The sequence below is a fragment of the Canis lupus genome, chromosome 7 (genome assembly GCF_003254725.2).
Source record: "Canis lupus dingo isolate Sandy chromosome 7, ASM325472v2, whole genome shotgun sequence".
Taxonomy (NCBI): Eukaryota; Metazoa; Chordata; class Mammalia; order Carnivora; family Canidae; genus Canis; species Canis lupus.
The window spans coordinates 9,838,166-9,857,617 of NC_064249.1; the positions used below are offsets into that span (position 1 = coordinate 9,838,166).

At 44.2% G+C, this 19,452-nt stretch overlaps 1 protein-coding gene and 1 long non-coding RNA gene across 11 annotated transcripts in view; one reads left to right on the forward strand and one right to left on the reverse strand.

The window, feature by feature from the left end:
* LPGAT1 (lysophosphatidylglycerol acyltransferase 1) overlaps positions 1-19,452 on the reverse strand; it is a 113,970-nt gene that overhangs the window by 77,962 nt on the left and 16,556 nt on the right. Inside the window, exons 1-2 of one of the 10 annotated variants that reach the window (XM_049112079.1) lie at positions 14,604-14,624; positions 2,408-2,585 (exon numbers count right to left, since the gene is read on the reverse strand). In XM_049112079.1, coding sequence (XP_048968036.1) covers positions 2,408-2,585; positions 14,604-14,618 — 193 coding nt within the window. In that variant the 5' untranslated portion in view covers positions 14,619-14,624. Of the gene's footprint in view, positions 1-2,320; positions 2,586-2,713; positions 2,903-3,792; positions 3,890-8,468; positions 8,585-14,603; positions 14,639-19,452 lie in introns of those variants that run through there. The other 9 variants (XM_049112078.1, XM_035718478.2, XM_025429859.3 and 6 more) reach the window with 9 other exon arrangements.
* The window catches only part of LOC112648379 (uncharacterized), a 32,803-nt gene continuing 16,282 nt past the window's right edge, over positions 2,932-19,452 (forward strand). The window contains exon 1 of the long non-coding RNA XR_003128972.3: positions 2,932-3,187. This is a non-coding gene — a long non-coding RNA (uncharacterized LOC112648379). The remainder of the gene's footprint in view (positions 3,188-19,452) is intronic.

Below are 19,452 nucleotides of genomic sequence, written 5' to 3' on the forward strand. Positions count from 1 at the left end.
GTGCTTCTTTAACCCAGCTGTGGCTTTCCACGAAAGTCATTCCTACATTTGTTTGACCTCTTGACTGCGTTCCCTTATGATCAGACCATGACCAGACCCTCTCAAAGTATTTCACCTATAGGAAAACCATTTAAAACATAAACATGAGGGATCCCTGGGTGGCGCAGTGGTTTGGCGCCTGCCTTTGGCCCAGGGCGCGATCCCGGAGACCCGGGATCGAATCCCACATTGGGCTCCCGGTGCATGGAGCCTGCTTCTCCCTCTGCCTGTGTCTCTGCCTCTCTCTCTCTCTCTCTCTCTGTGACTATCATAAATAAATATAAAAAAAAAAAACATAAACATGGAAACAGTCTATTTAAATGGTCAGAATGCAGTAGCCTGAAGAGAACAGATGCTTCAGAAAGGCTAAAATATGTGGATCACGCCAAGACCACTTTCCAAGCAGGTGGCAAAAGAAACTCTGCAGTTCCATAGTCAACAAGAGAAAGACAACACAAGAAAATATACTCAGAAATGCGCTGCGGCCATGCAGTGGCCAAAGGATAACTTTCACTTCAAGCAGCACCACTGCACTCAGTGTGATCTCAAGGTCAATACCAAATGTTTTTCAGCTGCCCATCATGCTAGCACATATACGCAAAGAAACCACACACAAACGTTTCACTAATTTCATCGTGTTTAAGTAAAAATGAACTTCTTGAACTTTATCTAAAAATACTGTGAGTTCATTAAAAACCAGCAAAGAAGCGTATTACATGCAGAGCAAAGTCACTAGTACCACATACCATATTTGGTGATGCTTAAACTATACAGGGCAAAGCAATTCTAAGACAGCAGCATAACTCAGGTAAGAATTCAGCATCAGAGATGAGAACTTCATTTTTTTTTTCTCTCCACCACTACTACTACCACCACAAGGTTCTAAAAAAGGACTAGAAGTTCACCTACTGTATCCAAAGAGCATCAGGATCTCAATGACACCCAGACAAGGATGCAAAGCATACACTATTCTGGGAGCTCTAGGTCTTGCAGAATAATAAATAGCTTTGCAAGAAGGAAAAAAATGCTTCATGTGGGGCAACCAAGAGCACTCTGACCTAGCAAGAGTCTGTCAGACTCCATAAAAGCTATGTGTTGTCAGTCCTTTTCTCTTGTGTGTATGGATAAAATCTGCAGATGCAGCCTGGGCAGGAAAGAAGGAGACAGAGAATTTAAAATGGGGAACTGCCATGCTGTTTGACCCTGAGAGTACCCTCGTGCCCTCCTCACTCTTCCAAGCTATGAATTCCAGACTCCACTGACTGCAGCATCTGCGGCATGATCTCTTAAGGAAGCTATCAATTATACAATTCTGTGATAAAAGCCTCAATGTCTAAGACAAGTGCTAGAAACCTCAATGCTTTTTTTTTTTTTCATCATCCTAATTCTTAGGGGAAAAAAAGCCAAATAAATGTAATAAGCAACACAGAATTTTCAAGAATTTTCACAGCAGAGGCCCAAGTTCTCAAAGAACATAAGGCTTATGAACAGAAAATAAAAAATAAACACTACTTCTTATTTAGTTCTTTAAAAGTCCGCTTCAGAATATCATTATTCCTGCTCCCCAAAATGCAATTTAATGGTAGAAGTATAAATCTACTTAGAGACACTCAGAAAATAAATCAGGTTTAAGACAGATAAAACTTAACTCTTATATTTATTAGTCCAACACAGATTTATGAGATTAAAATATAGATTCTGGTAAACAAAAGAAACATACGTAACAGAAAAAGAAAGCCATGTTTTGCTTGGCTCAAAACATTAACACAGTCCAATACTACATTAAATGAAAAAACTTACTGAACTACCTTAGCACAAATAAGGCTCAGTTCTTCTTCTCAATTCCTAACGCATTTACGAGCTAGATACGTTATTTCATTTTATAAGCCCTCAAAGTCTTGTATAACCCACTCCTATTCCTCTGGGTGAGTTTTGGCAGACGGGTTTTGATAAATGCCAAGCACATTCAAAACATAATGATTTAAGAAATTCATCATATATCACTATGAAATTATACATCTCAAACTATCATCCTTCCTAAATCGGGATTTTGGGGTGGGGGTGCAGGGGCCGGGGGGGGGGGGGGGGGGGTGGGGACAAAAACACCAAAACTCAATAGAATTGTTTTCCATCTAATTTTTGTTTTGTTTTAAGAGCCAAAGCACCAAAGCATCTTCAACCCCTAAAGTGTAACATACATTTAATCATGGCTCCTGACTTAAGCATAACAATTCCAAATGGTTTCACGCGCGTTAAACACAAGTGCTCACACTCTTCTTACCTGTGTATCCAGCATACCATCCCCAAGAAGCCACCATTCCTAAAAGCCATTTATACATGATTCCTTCAATATACCAGAACCGCTTACTGTCCAGCAGTCGCAGGGGCTGAAGTACGATCACATAGCAGACGTAGGATGAAATAGCAACCAGGTTGTTGGCGACCATGAAGGCAAACCTCACCAGGGCTTTCACCACGATCCAGCCCAGCCACGGCGCTTCTTCCAAAGTCACAGCCATGCTCACATGGGCGGCCGTCCTGTCTTCCTGAGGCGAGAGGAAAATTCATTTAAAAAGGGATCCACACCTCCAAACGGTCCCCAACACCGAAAACGCCTCCGGCGCACACACCACACCACACACACACACACACACACACGCACACGCACACGCACCCCACGCGAGGAAGACCGAGGGGCTCCGCTGTGCTGGTGCGGCGTGTACCTCGGCGAGAGCGATCCGGGGAGATTCCCGAGGGGGGCCGGGGCGAGCGGGGAGGAGCCGCGCAAGGTCAAGGGAGCCGCTCGCCCCGCGCAGGGGATGTCATAATATATTTAGCGAAGGATACTACTACTCCCGCTCACTGGCGAGCCGCGCCTCACCGCAGTCCTGCTGCGTGGACCTAGGGGAAGGCAAGCGGCCCGCTGGCTTCGGACGCCCCGGGCGCCCCAGGGGCACCCGGGTCCCGCGCCGCCTCCCCCCGCCTCGCGGCCGCCGCGCCGTACGCGGGTCCCTCGCTGAGCAGCCGGAGTTACGCTCACAGGGTTCGCTGGCGGCACAGACGCGGGGGGTTGCTCGCCGCCGCCGCCGCCGCCACCCCCCCTTTTTATTTTTTAAAAGGAGAGGGGCCTAGACAAGAGGGCCGAAAGGTAAGAGGAAGAAAGTGGGGGCCAACACGGCGAGAGGAGGAAGGACGGCGGGGCCGGGGGAGGGGAGGGCGCCGGGCCGCAGGGAGCCGCAGGGAGCCGCAGGGATGAGGAGAAGGGGGTCCCCGAGCGGGGAGGGAGGGAGGGGCGGCGGCAGCGCTCGGGGAGGGGGCGCGGCGGGCGCGGCGGGGGCGGCGGGGGCGGCGGGGGCGCCCGGCTCACCTCAGCGGGCGCGGACGGCGGGCGGCGGCGGGGGTCCCCGGCCGAGGGGTCGCGGGCATGGACGCGGCGGCGGCGGCGGCGGCGGCGGCGGCCGAGGCGCGCGGGCGCCCTACTCCCCTCGCGGCTGCCTGCGGACAGAGGGACGGTGGGGACTCAGAGGCCGGACCTGTCACCGGGGCGGGTCCGGGGAGGCGGGCGGATGCCCCGCGCCCCCGCCTCCTCCTCGGGGCCTACCGCGCCCTCGTCCCTCATGCCGCCGCCGCCGCCGCCGCCGCCGCCCCGGGCCGCACGACGACGACGACGACGACGACAGCCGGTCCCCGCCCCCTCCGCGCCGCTCCGGGCCCCGCGCCGCCGCAGCCCCGCGCCCGCCGAGCCGCGGTTACCTCAGGCTGGCCGGGCCCCGGCCCGGGCTGCGGGAGCCGGAGGCGCCGGAAGAATGCATGGCCGGCGGCGGGGCCGGCGGAAGGAGGCGGCGGCGGGGCCCGGGCCCGCTCCCGCTCCCGCTCCCGCTCCCGCTCCCGCTCCCGCTCCCGCTGCGGCTGCGGCTGCGGCTGCGGCGCCCACCCTCGCTCCCCGGGCCGGGCGGCGTTCGCCGGGTGGCGCGGCGCGGCGCGGCGGCGGGAGGACGCGGCGGGAGCAGACGCGGCGGCGGGGCCGCCCCCAGAGCGCCCTCTAATGAAGGCTCCGCGGCCGCCGCCGCCGCCGCCGCCGCCGCCGCGGCCCCGACCCCGCGCGTCCGCGGGGCGGGCCCTTGGGGCAGCAGGGCCCTAGGCCGGCGGGACCTCGCCGAGCCCGGGTCCCGGGGAGCCGGCGGCCCGGCCGGGCCTGGGGAAGGGCAGCGGGCCCTGCTCCAGGCGGGGGGCGCCGCGGGCCGGGCGGGAGCCCCTCTCAGCCCCACCCCCCCGCCCCCCGCCCCGCCGGCTCGCATTGTTAGGGCGCCCCCGCCTGCGGCTGACCGCTTGGTCCCCCAGCTGGGAAGCGGTCTCCGGGGAGGGCCTGAGGTGCTCTTTCCCTTCCTAACGAGGCCCAGTGGCTCTCACGGCTTCTCCACCTCCCCAGGGCATTCAGGTCGAGAGTTTAAGATCAATTCATTTTAAGTGCCAGAATTCTGGTTTCTGGAGAGCACCCAGCACATTAGGGACAACTCCAATTCCCCATCCGTGTCCCCACCCCCATTCCCCCTAAAGGAAAAAAACAAAACACCCCCCCCCCCCCAAAAAAAACCGAATCCAATGGGAATGGGGTGGTCTACACAGAGACACTGAAATGTAGTTCAAGGAAGGAAAACCCTTAGGCAGGGCCTGCTCTCCGGTGCTCAAAGCCTGGTGGCCCCAGGTACCCCTCCCTGGGCAGCCCCGGGCACTCCGGGAGCACGGGGGTTGCATTCTGTTTCAGATGCTGGGCCGCAGGAAGGAGCAGGGACCAGTAACCCAGTGACCTGGCCACCTGAACATTCTCAAGCGGCCTACCTAAATTTCACTTAAAAAAAAAAAAAAAAACACCTTAAAATCTTATATCCCTTAATTAAATTTTTAAATAGGGGTTGGGAGCAGTTCTTACATGTTCCTAGTGAACTAACAACGTCTAAATCAGAATGCCACCTATACTGCCTATTTTGAAGATACTTGTTACCGCGTTTGCTGTGGACTCTCAACTATTTCTTTGTCTCTCTTTAATTCTCTCGTTGGTCCACAGGTGGAAGAAAGAGAATTCACCTTTATGCCATAAGAAAGAAGACTTTCTATTCCCATTCCCTCTGGCGATGTTTCAGCCCGGGCTCTGGCTAAAAGAATTGATTAGATTCCTTTCCATTTGTCTTTATAGATGTTATTTATCTCCTTTGCTAATATATTTTAACTATGTAGGGCGTATAAAGGCACAGGCCCTCTTACAACTTTCCATTCCCTTTACTAGCAGTAGAAAAGTTAGATATGCCCTTTCTAGTCCTCTGTATTTTCTCTGAGAATTTAGATACCATGGTAGTAGCATCTTTAAATAAATCTTATGAGGCAAATGGTATATGCACTATATTGTTCAAAATATGCCATCATATTCTCTTTTTTTAAATTCAAGTATAGTTAACAGAAAGCATTACATTAGTTACAGATGCACAATATAATGATTCAACAATTCTGTACATTACTCATCGCAATAAATGTGTTTTTAATCCCCTTCCCCTATTTCACCCATCCTCCCACCCACCTCCCCACAGGAACCACCAGTTTGTTCTCTATAGTTAAGAGTCTGTTTCTTGGTTTATATCTTTTTTGTTGTTGTTCCTTTGGTTTGTTTCCTAAATTCCACATATGAGTGAAATCATATTGTATTTTTCTTTCTCTGATGTATTTCACTTAACATTATACCCTCTAGATCCATCCATGTTGTTGTAAATGGTAAGATTTAATTCTTTTAAGGCTGAATAATATATTTATATATATATATATCCCTCACATCCTCTTTATCCATTCATTTGTGGATGGACACTTAGGTTGTTTCCATATCTTGGCTATTATAAACAATGCTGCAATAAACATGGGCATGCACATATCTTTTTGAATTAGTGTCTTTGTTTTCTTTGGGTAAATACCAGCAGTGGAATTACTGGATCATATGGTAGTTCTATTTTTAGTTTTTTGAGGAACTGTTTTCCACAGTGGCTGTACCAGCTTGCATTCCTATCAACAATACATGAGGGTCCCTTTTTCTCCACATCCTCGCCAACACTTATTTCTTATATTTTAGACATTCTGACAGGTGTGGGGTGATCCCTCATTGTTGTTTTGATTTGCCTTTCCCTGATTATTGAGATGTTGAGCATCTTTTCATGTATCTGTTTGCCATCTGTATGTCTTTTTTGGAAAAGTACCAATTTATGTCCCCTGCCCATTTTTTAATTGGATTGTTTTCTTGGTGTTGAGTTCTTCTTTATATATCATGAGATTTTTGAGCAAGTAAGACAGGTAAGGCACCTGGATTCTATTTGATCTATCCCCTTCAGGATTTCCCACATGTTGGTAAACACTGGCTGACATTTAGAGAGAACATACAATGGGATTTATACCTGGTTCCTGGATTAGTGAGCATCCGCCAGAGCACCAGATACACCAGCACTTGCTGAGATGTAATTAATACCAGCCAGGCCCAAAAAAGGGCCAGAGGTTGAGCAGGACCTTTCACAGTGCGTCTCAGACATTAGCCTGCAAAACACCACTCGGGATGTCTATTGAAAAGATGGATTCTTGGGCCTCATACCAAAACACTTCAGTACTCCCACAGGGGCCTGGGAGCCAGCCTGCTTTTTAGAAAATATCATAGGTAATTCTGATGCGAGTAGCATACAGACTTTAAGAAAACCTGACCTAGAGGTATCCTGAGATAATCACATTATCTTTCCCAGACCCTTCCTAATTTTAAATTACTTGATCATATGTGTTCTCATCTGTATTAGTCAGCTTTGGCTGCTATAACAATGTACCAAAGACTGGGTGGCTTAAACAACAGAAATTTACTGTTTCACAATTCTGGAGGCCAGAAGCTTGAGATCAAGGTGTCGGCAGGGCCACACTCTCTCTGGAGGCTCTAAGTAGTCAACAGGGTTGTCTTCTCCTGAGACCCCTCTCTCTCTAGCGTGTAGCTGGTTGCCTACTCCCGGTGTCCTACCATGGCGGATGCCACGCGTGCGCACACACGTCTGACATCTGTCTCTTCCTGTATATTTGTAACCCTTATAAGAACACTAGTCACGTTGGATTAGAGCTCACCCTCAGGACTCCCATTTTAACTTCATCACCTCTCTAAAGGCCCTCTCTCCAAATGCAGTCACATTCGGAGGTGCTGGGGGTGAGGGCTTCGCTATATGTGCTTTCGGTGGACACGGTACAGCCATAGCATCATCCTTCTGTTTACACTGCAGAATTCTGCGATTTAAGTAGCTCTTTGTGGAGGGATGTGGAAGCCTCAATTTTGATTATTTCAGCTGTTCTCTTGACTGGCTCCTGTCTCATTAGACTTTTCTTGAAGTTAAGCAAGTTAAGCAATACACCATATTCCAAGTGCAGATAGGCCCTGGTCTTCTGTTTTGTTTTGTCTTGTTGCCCAGGGCGAATGAACGGGCTTTAACTTTCTTGACCACTGCGGCACATCCAGTTTCAAGACAATTCAATATTGGGGCGCCTGGGTGGCTCGGTCAGTTGAGCGGCTGACTCCGGATTTCTGCTCAGATCATGGTCACAGGGTCGAGAGATCGAGCCCTGCAACGGGCTCCACACTCTGTGGGGAAGCTACTGGAGAGTCTCTTCCCCTGCCCCTCTCCCTGCTCACTTGCTCTCTCAAATAATAAATAAATAAATCTTTTAAAAACAACAGGTAATTCAGTACCTACAATGGATAAGAATCTACATTTGAGCTGACTTCAGGGAACAATTTCAGATGATGCTTAATTTATAGTATTTCAGAGTTCATCTTAGATATAAAACCTATATCTATATAAACTTTTTCTGCCCTGCCACCTTTCAACCCACTTACATACCCTCCTGAGATTTTTGTTGTTGTAGCTTATTTCCAAGACAGCACAAGCAGACTCATGTATAGATGCTTTGAATGACTGTAATGAGTTTGAGAAAACCAGTTTTTCTAGAGGGATCTGAAGAAAGCAAGGACCTTCTTCAATAGCTTCCTGCTATCTTAGAGCTCTGCTTATCAAAACGCAAGCATTAGTCAAGAATTTGAGAGCCTTCATGTGCACCCCAATAGGGGAAAAGGGAGAACAGACTCCACCCTATAGCTACAGGCGTGTTAATAGTTTCAGTTTCAAAAGCCCACATCTGAACCACAAGAAGATGGTCTTTTCAAAGAGAAAGATGACTTCTCACATTTCCAGGAGTTTCCAGACATTTTAAAAGCCATCTAACCACAACACCTTAGAAGATTTAATTCCACCCATCTGGTCCACAAACACGTAAGGAATTAGATTATAACCAGGAAGGGGATCCCTTGGGCAGATGAATCCCCCTGGGCCCTCTCTTTTTCCTCGAGGCAATTACAGAAACATTTCACCTACCTGGGCCTCTCTCTGCACCAGAGCTCCAGTGAACTAGTTCCTGTCTAGGGGGAAAGCCCCTCGGCAGTGCTGTAAGTGTGCGATGACTTGGCACAGCTTCCTCCGTGCCCGCCCATCACTAGAAACAGTTGCAAATCAGAAATGAGCTCCCCAAGAGAGTCAAATTCTGACTACTAGTCAGCTTTAACTTCAAACAGGGAAATATGTATATATAACATTTTTTTCTTTTATTTAGTATCAGTAATCATTTTATCTAAAACATATGAGGGCTTATAGCCTTAATATCGTTTAGACAAGTTGAGTCAAATCATCAAGACTTGACTATAGCTTCATTTAAACCATTTCAGCTACTTTTTCTTAGCAACGTTGCCCTAAACAATATGGTGAAGTAAATAATTCTCCTCCTCGGTGCCCCTCTTTTTCAGCTAATTTCCCTTTCCCCTCCTCTGAGTACTAAAATGAACCCTAGTTTGCAAAGGGCACTTAAGACCCCACCTAAGACCCCTTACTCTCTCACCAGACAACCCTCTAAGCTGGAACCTTCTTACCTGGCAAATGTTGCATTTTCCTTGGTTCAGCCCTGTCTTTCCTGCCCAGTGTGGTAAACTAATCCATGCTGAGCTGCTTAAGGCTATGTGTTCCCTCTTCCTAAAGAATGAACACTTTATAAAGGACTTCCTAAAATCCGATGAACCTTAATACCTCTGTAGTAGAGATTCTCAGGGACTGTAGTATTTGAGTATTCTTTTTTTTTTTAATTTTTATTTATTTATGATAGTCACAGAGAGAGAGAGAGAGGGGCAGAGACATAGGCAGAGGGAGAAGCAGGCTCCATGCACCGGGAGCCCGACGTGGGATTCGATCCCGGGTCTCCAGGATCGCGCCCTGGGCCAAAGGCAGGCGCTAAACCGCTGCGCCACCCAGGGATCCCTTTCTTGTAAGATATTTTGGAGCAGCCCATTTCAGCAACTTCCTCCCCTGATGAAACCTATGAAGTCAATGTAGTACATCTATAAGACAAATTCAGAGGCGTTTGGGTGGCTCAGTCGGTTAGGCATCTTACTCTTGATTTGGGCTCAGGTCATAATCTTGGGGTCCTGAGATGAAGCCCCACCCTGGGCTCTGCTCTACAGAGAATCTGCTTGAGATTCTCTCTCTCCTGCTCCCTCTGTCCCTCCCCCACATATGCATTTCTCTCTCTCAAATAAATAAATAAATCTAAAAAAAAAAAAAAGACAAATTCAGATTTTAAATTGTATTTTCCTAACAGAACCAAAATAATGACATTATTGGTCATTATGTTAAAACAGTAATGATCGCTGACATGTATTAATCACTTTCGATGTTCCAGGCCCTGTTCTCAATGGTTTACATGCATTAACTCATTCAGTCATCACAAAGAAGATTGTTAGGCCTATTTTACAGATGGAGAGGTTAGACAGTCTGCCCTAGGTTGCTCAGCTAGCAAGTGGAGGAGCTGAGACTTGATTTCGAAGTTCTCAGGCTCTAAGAGACACTGGTGGAAAAGCTCTTCTCCACTGAGAGAGACAGGAAGTTTCAGAGGATGCTACTTTTTTCTGGTCTCACCTCCTAGCACTCCCTCCTCACCCCTTCCCTGTCTTGTGCCCCCCACACTCTATTATACTAGTCACACTAAGGTACTCACCCTCTTGAAAGGATGCGCGGGATAACCTCACACATACAATTTCATGCATTCTTTGTTTATGCTTTCCCTTCTCTGTGTCTATTTGATTATATTCATCCCTTGAGGCCCAGCTTAGATATCAAAGAATCTCCCAGCACTTCAGAATTCATTGCCTCTTCCTCCATATGGATGCTTCTGCCTCAATGCTCACTACCTTGCCACAAAACTGGATGTTTTATATTTCAGGTTCTCTGCTGAGATTAGGCGTTCCACATCACCTGCCTTTCTCATTATTTTCCCAGTTTCTAGTTTACTGCCTTATCTATGGTAGGAAACAAAGTTTTTAAAAGATTTTATTTTTAAGTAATCTCTACACCCAACGTGGGGCTCGAATCCACAACTCCAAGATCAAGAGCCGCATGCTCCACTGACTGAACCAGCCAGGCGCCTGGGAAATTAATTTTTTAATTCAATGTTTAATTTATGCAAATTAGTTTCTTTTTTTTTATTTGAGAAATAGGATACCTTGAATGATGACATCATCATTATCATCCAAATCAAAGCAGAAGAAATAATATTGCTAAGACTTCATTTAAAATGTTTTTCAGGGGGATCCCTGGGTGGCGCAGCGGTTTGGCGCCTGCCTTTGACCCAGGGCGTGATCCTGGAGACCCGGGATCGAATCCCACATCGGGCTCCCGGTGCATGGAGCCTGCTTCTCCCTCTGCCTGTGTCTCTGCCTCTCTCTCTCTCACTGTGTGCCTATCATAAATAAATTAAAAAAATAAAAAAAAAATGTTTTTCAGTCTTTTTGGCATGATTGTCAAGAAACAGACTCTTAAATATAGAGAACAAACTGATGGTCACCAGAGAGGAGGCAGGTAGGGGAATGGTGGTGATTTAAGATATACTTACCCTGGGAAAACAAATAAAATTGTACGAGTAGAAAAACTTTTCTTGTTCATGAATTGTTTGACTAATTCCTCTAGAAAAAATAAAAAATAATTTTAAAAAGTGTCTGGAATCAGCTGTTGTCAACCACACAGCGTTGAGAAACTTAGAGTCTGGCCAGGGGATCCTGGACCAGCTTCTCCCTCCCAATACAGCCACCAAAAGGCCCTGGAGTTGGGGTTCCACTCCCTGTCACCCCAAAGGCTGGCAGGCCCTGTCTCTCTACCCCTCTCTTCCAGAATATTATTTCTATGGGAAAATGCAAAGTTAAAAACATTCTTGGGACATTCTCTGGGTGGCTTGGTGATTGAGTTCTGCCTTTGGCTCAGGTCATGATCCTGGGGTCCTGGGATTGAATTCTGGGTCGGGTTCCCCACAGGGAGCCTGCTTCTCTGTCTCTGCCTATGTCTCTGCCTCTGTGTGTGTGTCTCTCATGAATAATAAAATCTTAAAGAAAAACACATTCTCTTGAGGTATTACCTGTGAAATGGGAACTGTCAATAAAGAATATCTCATCCTTTGGTTTCCTACTGTATAGTCTTGTAGACACAAGTTCCTGTTTTAAGTACTATGAATTAAACAAAGCTATGGGCAAAGGAGTGATGCTAAAATGCTGCCTCTTCAAGTATGAGACTTTAAAAATGTAGTGCCATTCAAGTTATAATAATTATATAGTTTAAATTTTTATATGAGGCTAAATCCAGAATTAAAAAGAACTCCAGATGATTCTAATGGTTAGGCACATTTAAGAAACATTGGAATAGAGTAGGTACCTTTTTGGAAGAATGTCCATCCTTGGACTAAAACACTTTATAATGGCTTATGAGGCCCTATAGAACTGCCCCTCTTGCCTCCCTCTCTAGCTGATCCTACACAAGGCTTCCCCCTTGGGCTCACATTCCAGGTACACTGGCTTTATCTTATTTATGAGAACCCATTGTATGCCTTTCCACCTCAGGGGTTTTGCCTTTCATTTCCCTGCAGGGAAGGAACTTTCTGCTGCCCTTCACTTGGTCAAATCATGTCCATCTTTGTATATCAGTTTAATCCTACTTCATTACATTAGCCTCTCCGCCCACCCCTGCCCAGGCGCAAGGTCTCTGAACATTCTGACCCTTCCCTTCATAACAGTTTGTCATATAACTGGTCATAAGTAGTTAAATGTCTGATTCTCATACCAGGCTGTAAACTCTATAAGAATCACGTGTATTTTTCTTTATCATTGTGGCTCTAACTCCAAGAAGGTGCCTGGGACAGAAATGTGCCCAATAAGTGGTGGCTTCCCTTCCACTGCAATTGCTGTCAGCTAGAGTTGAGATTTTTGAAGCATGTCCCTGTTTCTAGTCAATTCACCTTCCAAACCATGAGGTCCACTACTGCCATGCTAATCTTCTAGATGTGGATAATTTCTGAATATCCACAGCTCTCTCTGTGTCCCATATTGGCCTATTGAAATGCCCCAAATAGGGATCCCTGGGTGGCGCAGCGGTTTGGCGCCTGCCTTTGGCCCAGGGCGCGATCCTGGAGACCCGGGATCGAATCCCACGTCGGGCTCCCGGTGCATGGAGCCTGCTTCTCCCTCTGCCTATGTCTCTGCCTCTCTCTCTCTCTCTCTCTCTGTGACTATCATAAATAAATAAAAATTTAAAAAAAAAAGAAATGCCCCAAATATGATTAAAAAAGAGTACATTTATTGAGAGTGTACTGTGCACCGTGCTAGATACTTTATATAGTTAATCTAATTTGCTCCTCACAATTACCCTTCAGGAATGTTATTTCCATTTCACATGTGAGAGGTGAAAGGCTTAGAAAGATTAGCTGACTAATCTATCAGGGTCATAGGGTTTGTAAGAGGAGACACCAGGATGGCACCTGATGCATTAACCCTTGCGTTCTTGACTTTCAAGTACCTATATCGTTCATTAGAATCCGGTTTGACTGTGCATGACAGAAAAGTCCAAAGTACAGTAAAGAGACTTTAGGCAAGACATAAAATGATATCTTTATCATATTAGAGAGACCAAAGGAAAGCAGTCTGGGGGTGTCACCTTAGTAGATACAGGATCTCATTTTTTCTAAGGGCTCACACACTGGCTACTACGTGGAAATCTAAGTATGGGAAGATAGAACTGGAACTGAAACACCAGTTAGATTTTTAGGGGATCCAGGCAAGAGAGGGTAGTAGCTTGGTCTAGAGTGGTGGCAGTGGAGTTGAGAAGAGGATCGTTTGAGAGAAATTTAGGAGTTAAAGTTGGCAGGACTTAGTGGGAGGTTGGAAATGCTATTTCCAAGACCACATGGATGAACTCCAGTGTAAACGTGAAATCTGGACTTCGAATCCCACGTAGGACTAGCCAAACGATATTGTGCTAAGCACCGCAACACTAGGGTGGACCCAGAGGATATCATCCAAGTCAAAGTATAAACTACCTGGTCTGGGCCTTTGTTACAAGAATCAAAGGCTATAAAGAGCAAATTATGGCTCTTTAACTTGCTGCCTTAAGCAAAGGCCATTTAAATCCCTTCCAATCAATGTGTTCCACAAGGAAAACAATCTTCTTTATAGCCTACCAACCACACCTCACCCCACATAGACTTGCTATAAATGGAGCCAGGAACTCTTGCACCTGAATTGCTCTAAAATATTTTCCTCCTACTAAAAAGTGTTCTCATACTCACCACCAACTTCTTATCTAGCTTTTATTAGTGTGGAACTGTGCTTCTCATGGTATTTCCAAACAATCATTTATTTCTGTCTCTTTTCTTAATTCATATTTTTTTAAATTCTTAGCCCTTTCCCGTTTTCTCTCAATTCATATTTCTAAACCAAAGCTGGCTAAGCAAAGTATTATTTACTTCAGATTGTCATTGTAGTTTTGTGATCATTTTAACATTCTTTGCAAGATGTCCCATCTTTTTAGTAGCAAGAGCGAACAATATGTATATAAAACTTCGCCGCCGCTGCTTTCCTTTTTGCACTATGAGAAAGAATTGATAGCTTTAGAGATTAGGAGTGTGGACGAAGCAAACAATGACGATAAAAGCTTGATGTTGTAGAATGAAAATTTACACTGAAACACAGCTCTGCTGTCTTTCTCCAATTTATATTTAATATAAAGTCTCTAATAAACCTGCAGGAACTTTTTTTTTTATATCTGTAAAGTACATAAATGTTTTCTTTGCAAAGTAATAATTAGCATATCTTAATATTGTTAAATTATACCCTATAGGAGCCCAATTATTTTACTCTGTGATATTTAGCAATTTTAGCTTAAACTCATTTCATTACAAAAGCACTAAAAATAAGGTTAATGAAATATTTCTGAAAATCTTCCAAAGGTGACCAGGATGAGTTTAGATGATTTGGAAGCCAACTGCATGTGTGACAGAGGTAGGCATGTGTCTCTCTCTCTCTTTTAAAGGTAGCAATAAATTCTGCCTCCATCCCCGATGATAACTGCTCAGTCAGAAAAGCTAAAAGGCTGCCCCAATATCTAGCAGCTCCAAAGATGCAAATTTAGGGATTCTGTAGCACTCACCCACCAGCAACCCATTCTCAGGCTCTCCTTGGGCCTTGTCACTGCCCAGAACTGCTTCAATTATGACATCTTAAGCTCCATTGTTCTGGCCTCTGATCATGACAACCTATCCTTCCAGCTCTGTCCATCTCTGCCAACTTGGAACCCCCCATTCTTCCATTATCTCCTGTGCTGTCTCTCACTGGGCATCTCTCACCTCATTTCTCTCACAAGTACTCTCACAAGTACCTTCAACTTGACCTTCCTGTAGTCTTTTTATTACACCTGCCCTGCAAAACCAAGGATTACACCTGCCCTGAATCCCACCCCCCTTTTTTGTTCAACTCATCTTGAAAGTATTGGGCTCAGTGGGGGAAAAAAAATCACACAGCCGGACAGAAGAGTGACACCCTTGGAAATTCTTTTGTGTATCTCTGATCAGCATCCATCCTGTCCGTTTCATTTCCAATGCAATACCCTCTTCACCTGAAACTTCTGATCTGCCTTCTCTCCCCTCAGTCCCAGCAGAAGGTCTTGTCGGTCTCTTGGCACCTCTACAAACCTGTCTCTACTTATGCTAATACCATATTGTCTTAATTACTGTGGCTTTGTAGTAATTTTCAAAATTGAGAAGTGTGAATCTTCCATCTTCATTCTTCTATTTCAAGATTGTTTTGGTTATTTTGGATCCCTTGAATAGTTCCATATGAATTTTAGGATCAGCTTGCTGATTTCTGCAAAACAAAACAAAACAAAACAAAACAAAACAAAACAAAACAACAACTGGGATTTAGATAAGTATTATGTTGCATTCCATAGAGTCCCAGGGAGTATCCATATGAAGTCTTTTTTGTTGTTTAGATCTTCTTTCATTTCTTTCAACAATATCTTGTAGTTTTCAGAATATAGGTTTTATACTTCTTTTATTAAATGTATTCCTAAGTATTTCATTCTTCTTGATACTATTGTAAATAGAACTGGTTTCCTAATTTCATTTTCAGATTTTTTATTGTAAGTGTATAGGAAATGTTTTTTGTATATTAATCTTGTTTCTTGTGACCTCGATGAACTCATTTATTAGCTGTGCTAGTTTCTTTCTGTGGATTCCTTAGGATTTTCAGTACATAAGATCGTGTCACCTGCCACCGAAGATTCTTAAGGGCGACAACTGCATAGTCATAGGATGAAGCTGGGGATGGTTCTTCAATCCCTTCAAAATATCCCTGAAATTTTTTCATTTTTCTAGTTAGAAAGGATGAGTCTCTCAACAACAAAATCCACAACTAATTTTTTATGGGTTGCATTTCAACTAACGCAGCTGAAAAACACAGTTTTGGTTGTTTTTTTGTTTTTTGTTTTTTTACCACAAGGGCTGCCCTTATCAATCTACAAAAATACATGAGATCATGACTGCAAAAACTGTCAGTATTTATCTTTTTCATTCAGAAGGCAGCATGATTTAGTGGAAAGACGTCTTCAGCCTCTGGAGTTGGCAGACTGGTTTTTAGTCTGGCTCTGTCCATATTAGCAATGTTATTACAGGCTTGTTGTTGAAGTTTCAGTGAGGTTTCCAGCCACTTCTCCAAGCTTTCTTCTGTAGGCTGGCTGTTTCCTCTGTAGAGGACTGAGCCTCAGAAGAGTTACAGTGCCCTGGACCAGAGGAGGCAGGACCAGCTGAGGAGTTTCTTTGGGAAATGTCTACTTCATTTTAGTCAAGGCATTTCTTTGGGTTCATTGAGGATAATTCCTTTCCTAATTTAAAACCATTATGACATTTCATCTCATTAAGGAAACCCTCTTTGCTGAGAGTGGATCTATCTTTGGTGAAGGTATATCCAGACCTTACCTGGCCTGGTACCTGCAGACTGCAGAGAATCTACAAAATGTATGAGAAAATCATAGTAGTGATCTAGAAGGACAAATAGGCTGTGGCCTTATTTTAATCACAGAGCCCAGGCTCTGTCACCGGGATGCAGAACTGGCAGGGGAAATTCCATGCCTTATCATAATGCTCATTGCTCTAGCTGCATCACTGCTTCCTTCCTCAATATGCAATTAAGGACTGACTTTTTAAGAGACAAACAACATGTCAGTTTTATGATTGCTGAAGCCTGTAATCTGAACATGTGTTTTCCCAGCTGGGCTCAAGGGCATGATGGCAAGAGTATGGCTGGCCCTAAAATCAGTTTGTCCATAGATTCAAATCCTGGTTCCATCTCTTAAAAACAGCATGAGACATTGGCAGTTTACTTAAGCTTTCTAACCTTTTACACCATCTGTGAAAAGAACACAGCAATTCATAGAAATGATTGCGAGAATGGAAAATATGCAGTCTTTACCATATGACAAGCACATGATACACTTGAACTCTTAGGAGGAGGAAGAGGAGTATAATTCTTCAAGACATTTGACTGATGAGGCTAAGAAAATTATTTTTAAGTCCACTCCAGTGGTATTTAGGCTTTAGTATGCATAGCAATCACCAAAAATAATTTTCTTTAGTGAAAATTCCCAGACTCTACCCCCAGATTATCTGCTTCAGTAGTCAGTGGCAGGACCCATGAGTCTGCATCTTTAGCAACTATACTCCGGAATTCTGATACAGGTGATCCATGGGCACTTTTTAAAATTACCTTTTATTTTGGGGGCATCTGAGTGGCTCAGTTGCCTGCCTTTGGCTCAGGTCCTGATCCTGGGGCTCCTTGTTCAGTGGGGAGTCTGCATCTCCCTCTCCCTCTGCCCCTCTCCCTGCTTGTGCTCTCTCTCTCAAATAAATAAAATCTTTAAAAAATAAATAAAAACTAAAATTACCCTTCTTTTTGATATAATTTCAAATTTACAGAAAAGTTGCAAAAATAGCACAAAGAACTCATATGCTTTAATAAGATTCATCAATTTTTATTTTGCTACATTTACTATATCACTTTCTTTTCTCTATTTATCTCTATAATTCTTTTTCTAAATCACTTGAGAATAGGTTGCACATCATACCTCTTTACTCCTTAAAACTTCAGTGTGCATTTCCTAAAGGAAGAATATTCTCTCTACATAATCACCGATCAGTTATCAAAATCAGGAAACAACACTGATAAGATACTTTTATCTAATATACAATCCATATTCCAATTTTATCATTTGCCTCAATATGCCTTTTATCACAACTTTTTGTCCCCATACAGGATCTAATCCAGGGACTGCATACATACTGCATTTAGTGTGACATCTCTTTTGTCTCCTTCAATCTGGAACAGTACCTGAGCCTAACTTTACTTTATGACATTGACATTTTTTTTTTTTGACATTTTTTTTTTAAAGAACACAAGCCAATTATTTTACGGAACATCCCTTATTGTGGGTTTGGCTGATGTTTTCTAGTGATTAGATTTGGGTTATGTATTTTTGGCTAGAATCCTTCATAAGTAATGTGTCCTTTTCAGAATATCTCCTCTGGAAGAGACACATGATATCCATTTGTTTCTTATTGGCAAGATAGACCTCACTTTGAAAAATACTTGACTACTTTGAGAAAAATTTGAGGCCTCAGAACCTGAAGTGGTTGGACAAGGACTCAGGATGTTTACACTTCTGAATTTTCTTTTCTTTTTTTCTTTTTTTTTAATTTAAATGCAATTTGCCAACATATAGTATAACACCCAGTGCTTGTCCCATCAAGTGCCCTCCTCATTGCCGGTCACCTCATCCCCCCACCCACATCCCCTTCCACAACCCTTTGTTTGTTTCCCAGAGTTAGGAGTCTCTCATGGTTTGTTTCCCTCTCTAATGTTTCCCATTTACTCTTCTGAATTTTCTGATTGTGGGTTTATTAAAGAGCTTATCTGTCCATTGCCTAGGTAGTTCAGGTCATATATTAAACACACTGCTATTACATTCAAAACCACAGCATATCTTTATGTTTAACTTCTACAATTCTCTACCTCTACTCCTCATTTCTTTGATTTTTTTTTTTTTTTTTTGAAGTAAGCTCTATGCTCCACATGGGGCTTGAAGTCATGAACCTGAGATCAAGAGTTGTATGCTCTACTAACTGAGCTAGCCAGATCCTGTTCCACTCCCCCGCCCCCCTCCATCCTGCCACAACCACCCATTTTCACTTTTAGTAACTCTGGATCATGACTTCTATCCTGCGGTAAATACAGGTAATCTATATGATGTATCATATGACATAAATGGCTGCACCCATGCTATTGATGTTAGTTTGAGGCTAGTAGAGAAAACTTAATTCTTTGCATCACACATTTTACAATGACATATCAGCTTAGTCTTTGATTATATGCTTGAAAGTGCTCACTTATTTTTCCATTACCTCTAAAACACACTGAGACATGAATTGTAATTGCTGTTTTATTGCTTATGTTTTCACTCAGTAATATGCATTTAAGTTTTCTCCATGTCTATACGACTTGATAGTTCTTTTTAGTGCTAAATGATATTCATAATTGTCTAGATGTACCACAGTTTATTGATTCACCTGCTGAAGGACATTTTGGTTGCTTCCAAGTTAGGATAATTATGAATAACGTTTTTATAAATATCCATGTGTAGTGTTTCATGTGCATATAAGTTTGCAAATCCTTTCAGTAAATACCAAGGAGAATGACTTCTGGATTTTAGGGTGAGAATGTGTTTAGTTTTAAGAAACTATCAAACTGGGCAGCCCCGGTGGCCCAGCGGTTTGGCGCTGCCTTCAGCCCAGGGTGTGATCCTGGAGATCCGGGATGGAGTCTCACGTCTGGCTCCCTGCATGGAGTCTGCTTCTCCCTCTGCCTGTGTCTCTGCCTCTCTCTCTCTCTCTCTCTCTCTGTGTGTGTGTCTCTCATGAATAAATAAATAAAATCTTAAAAAAAATAAA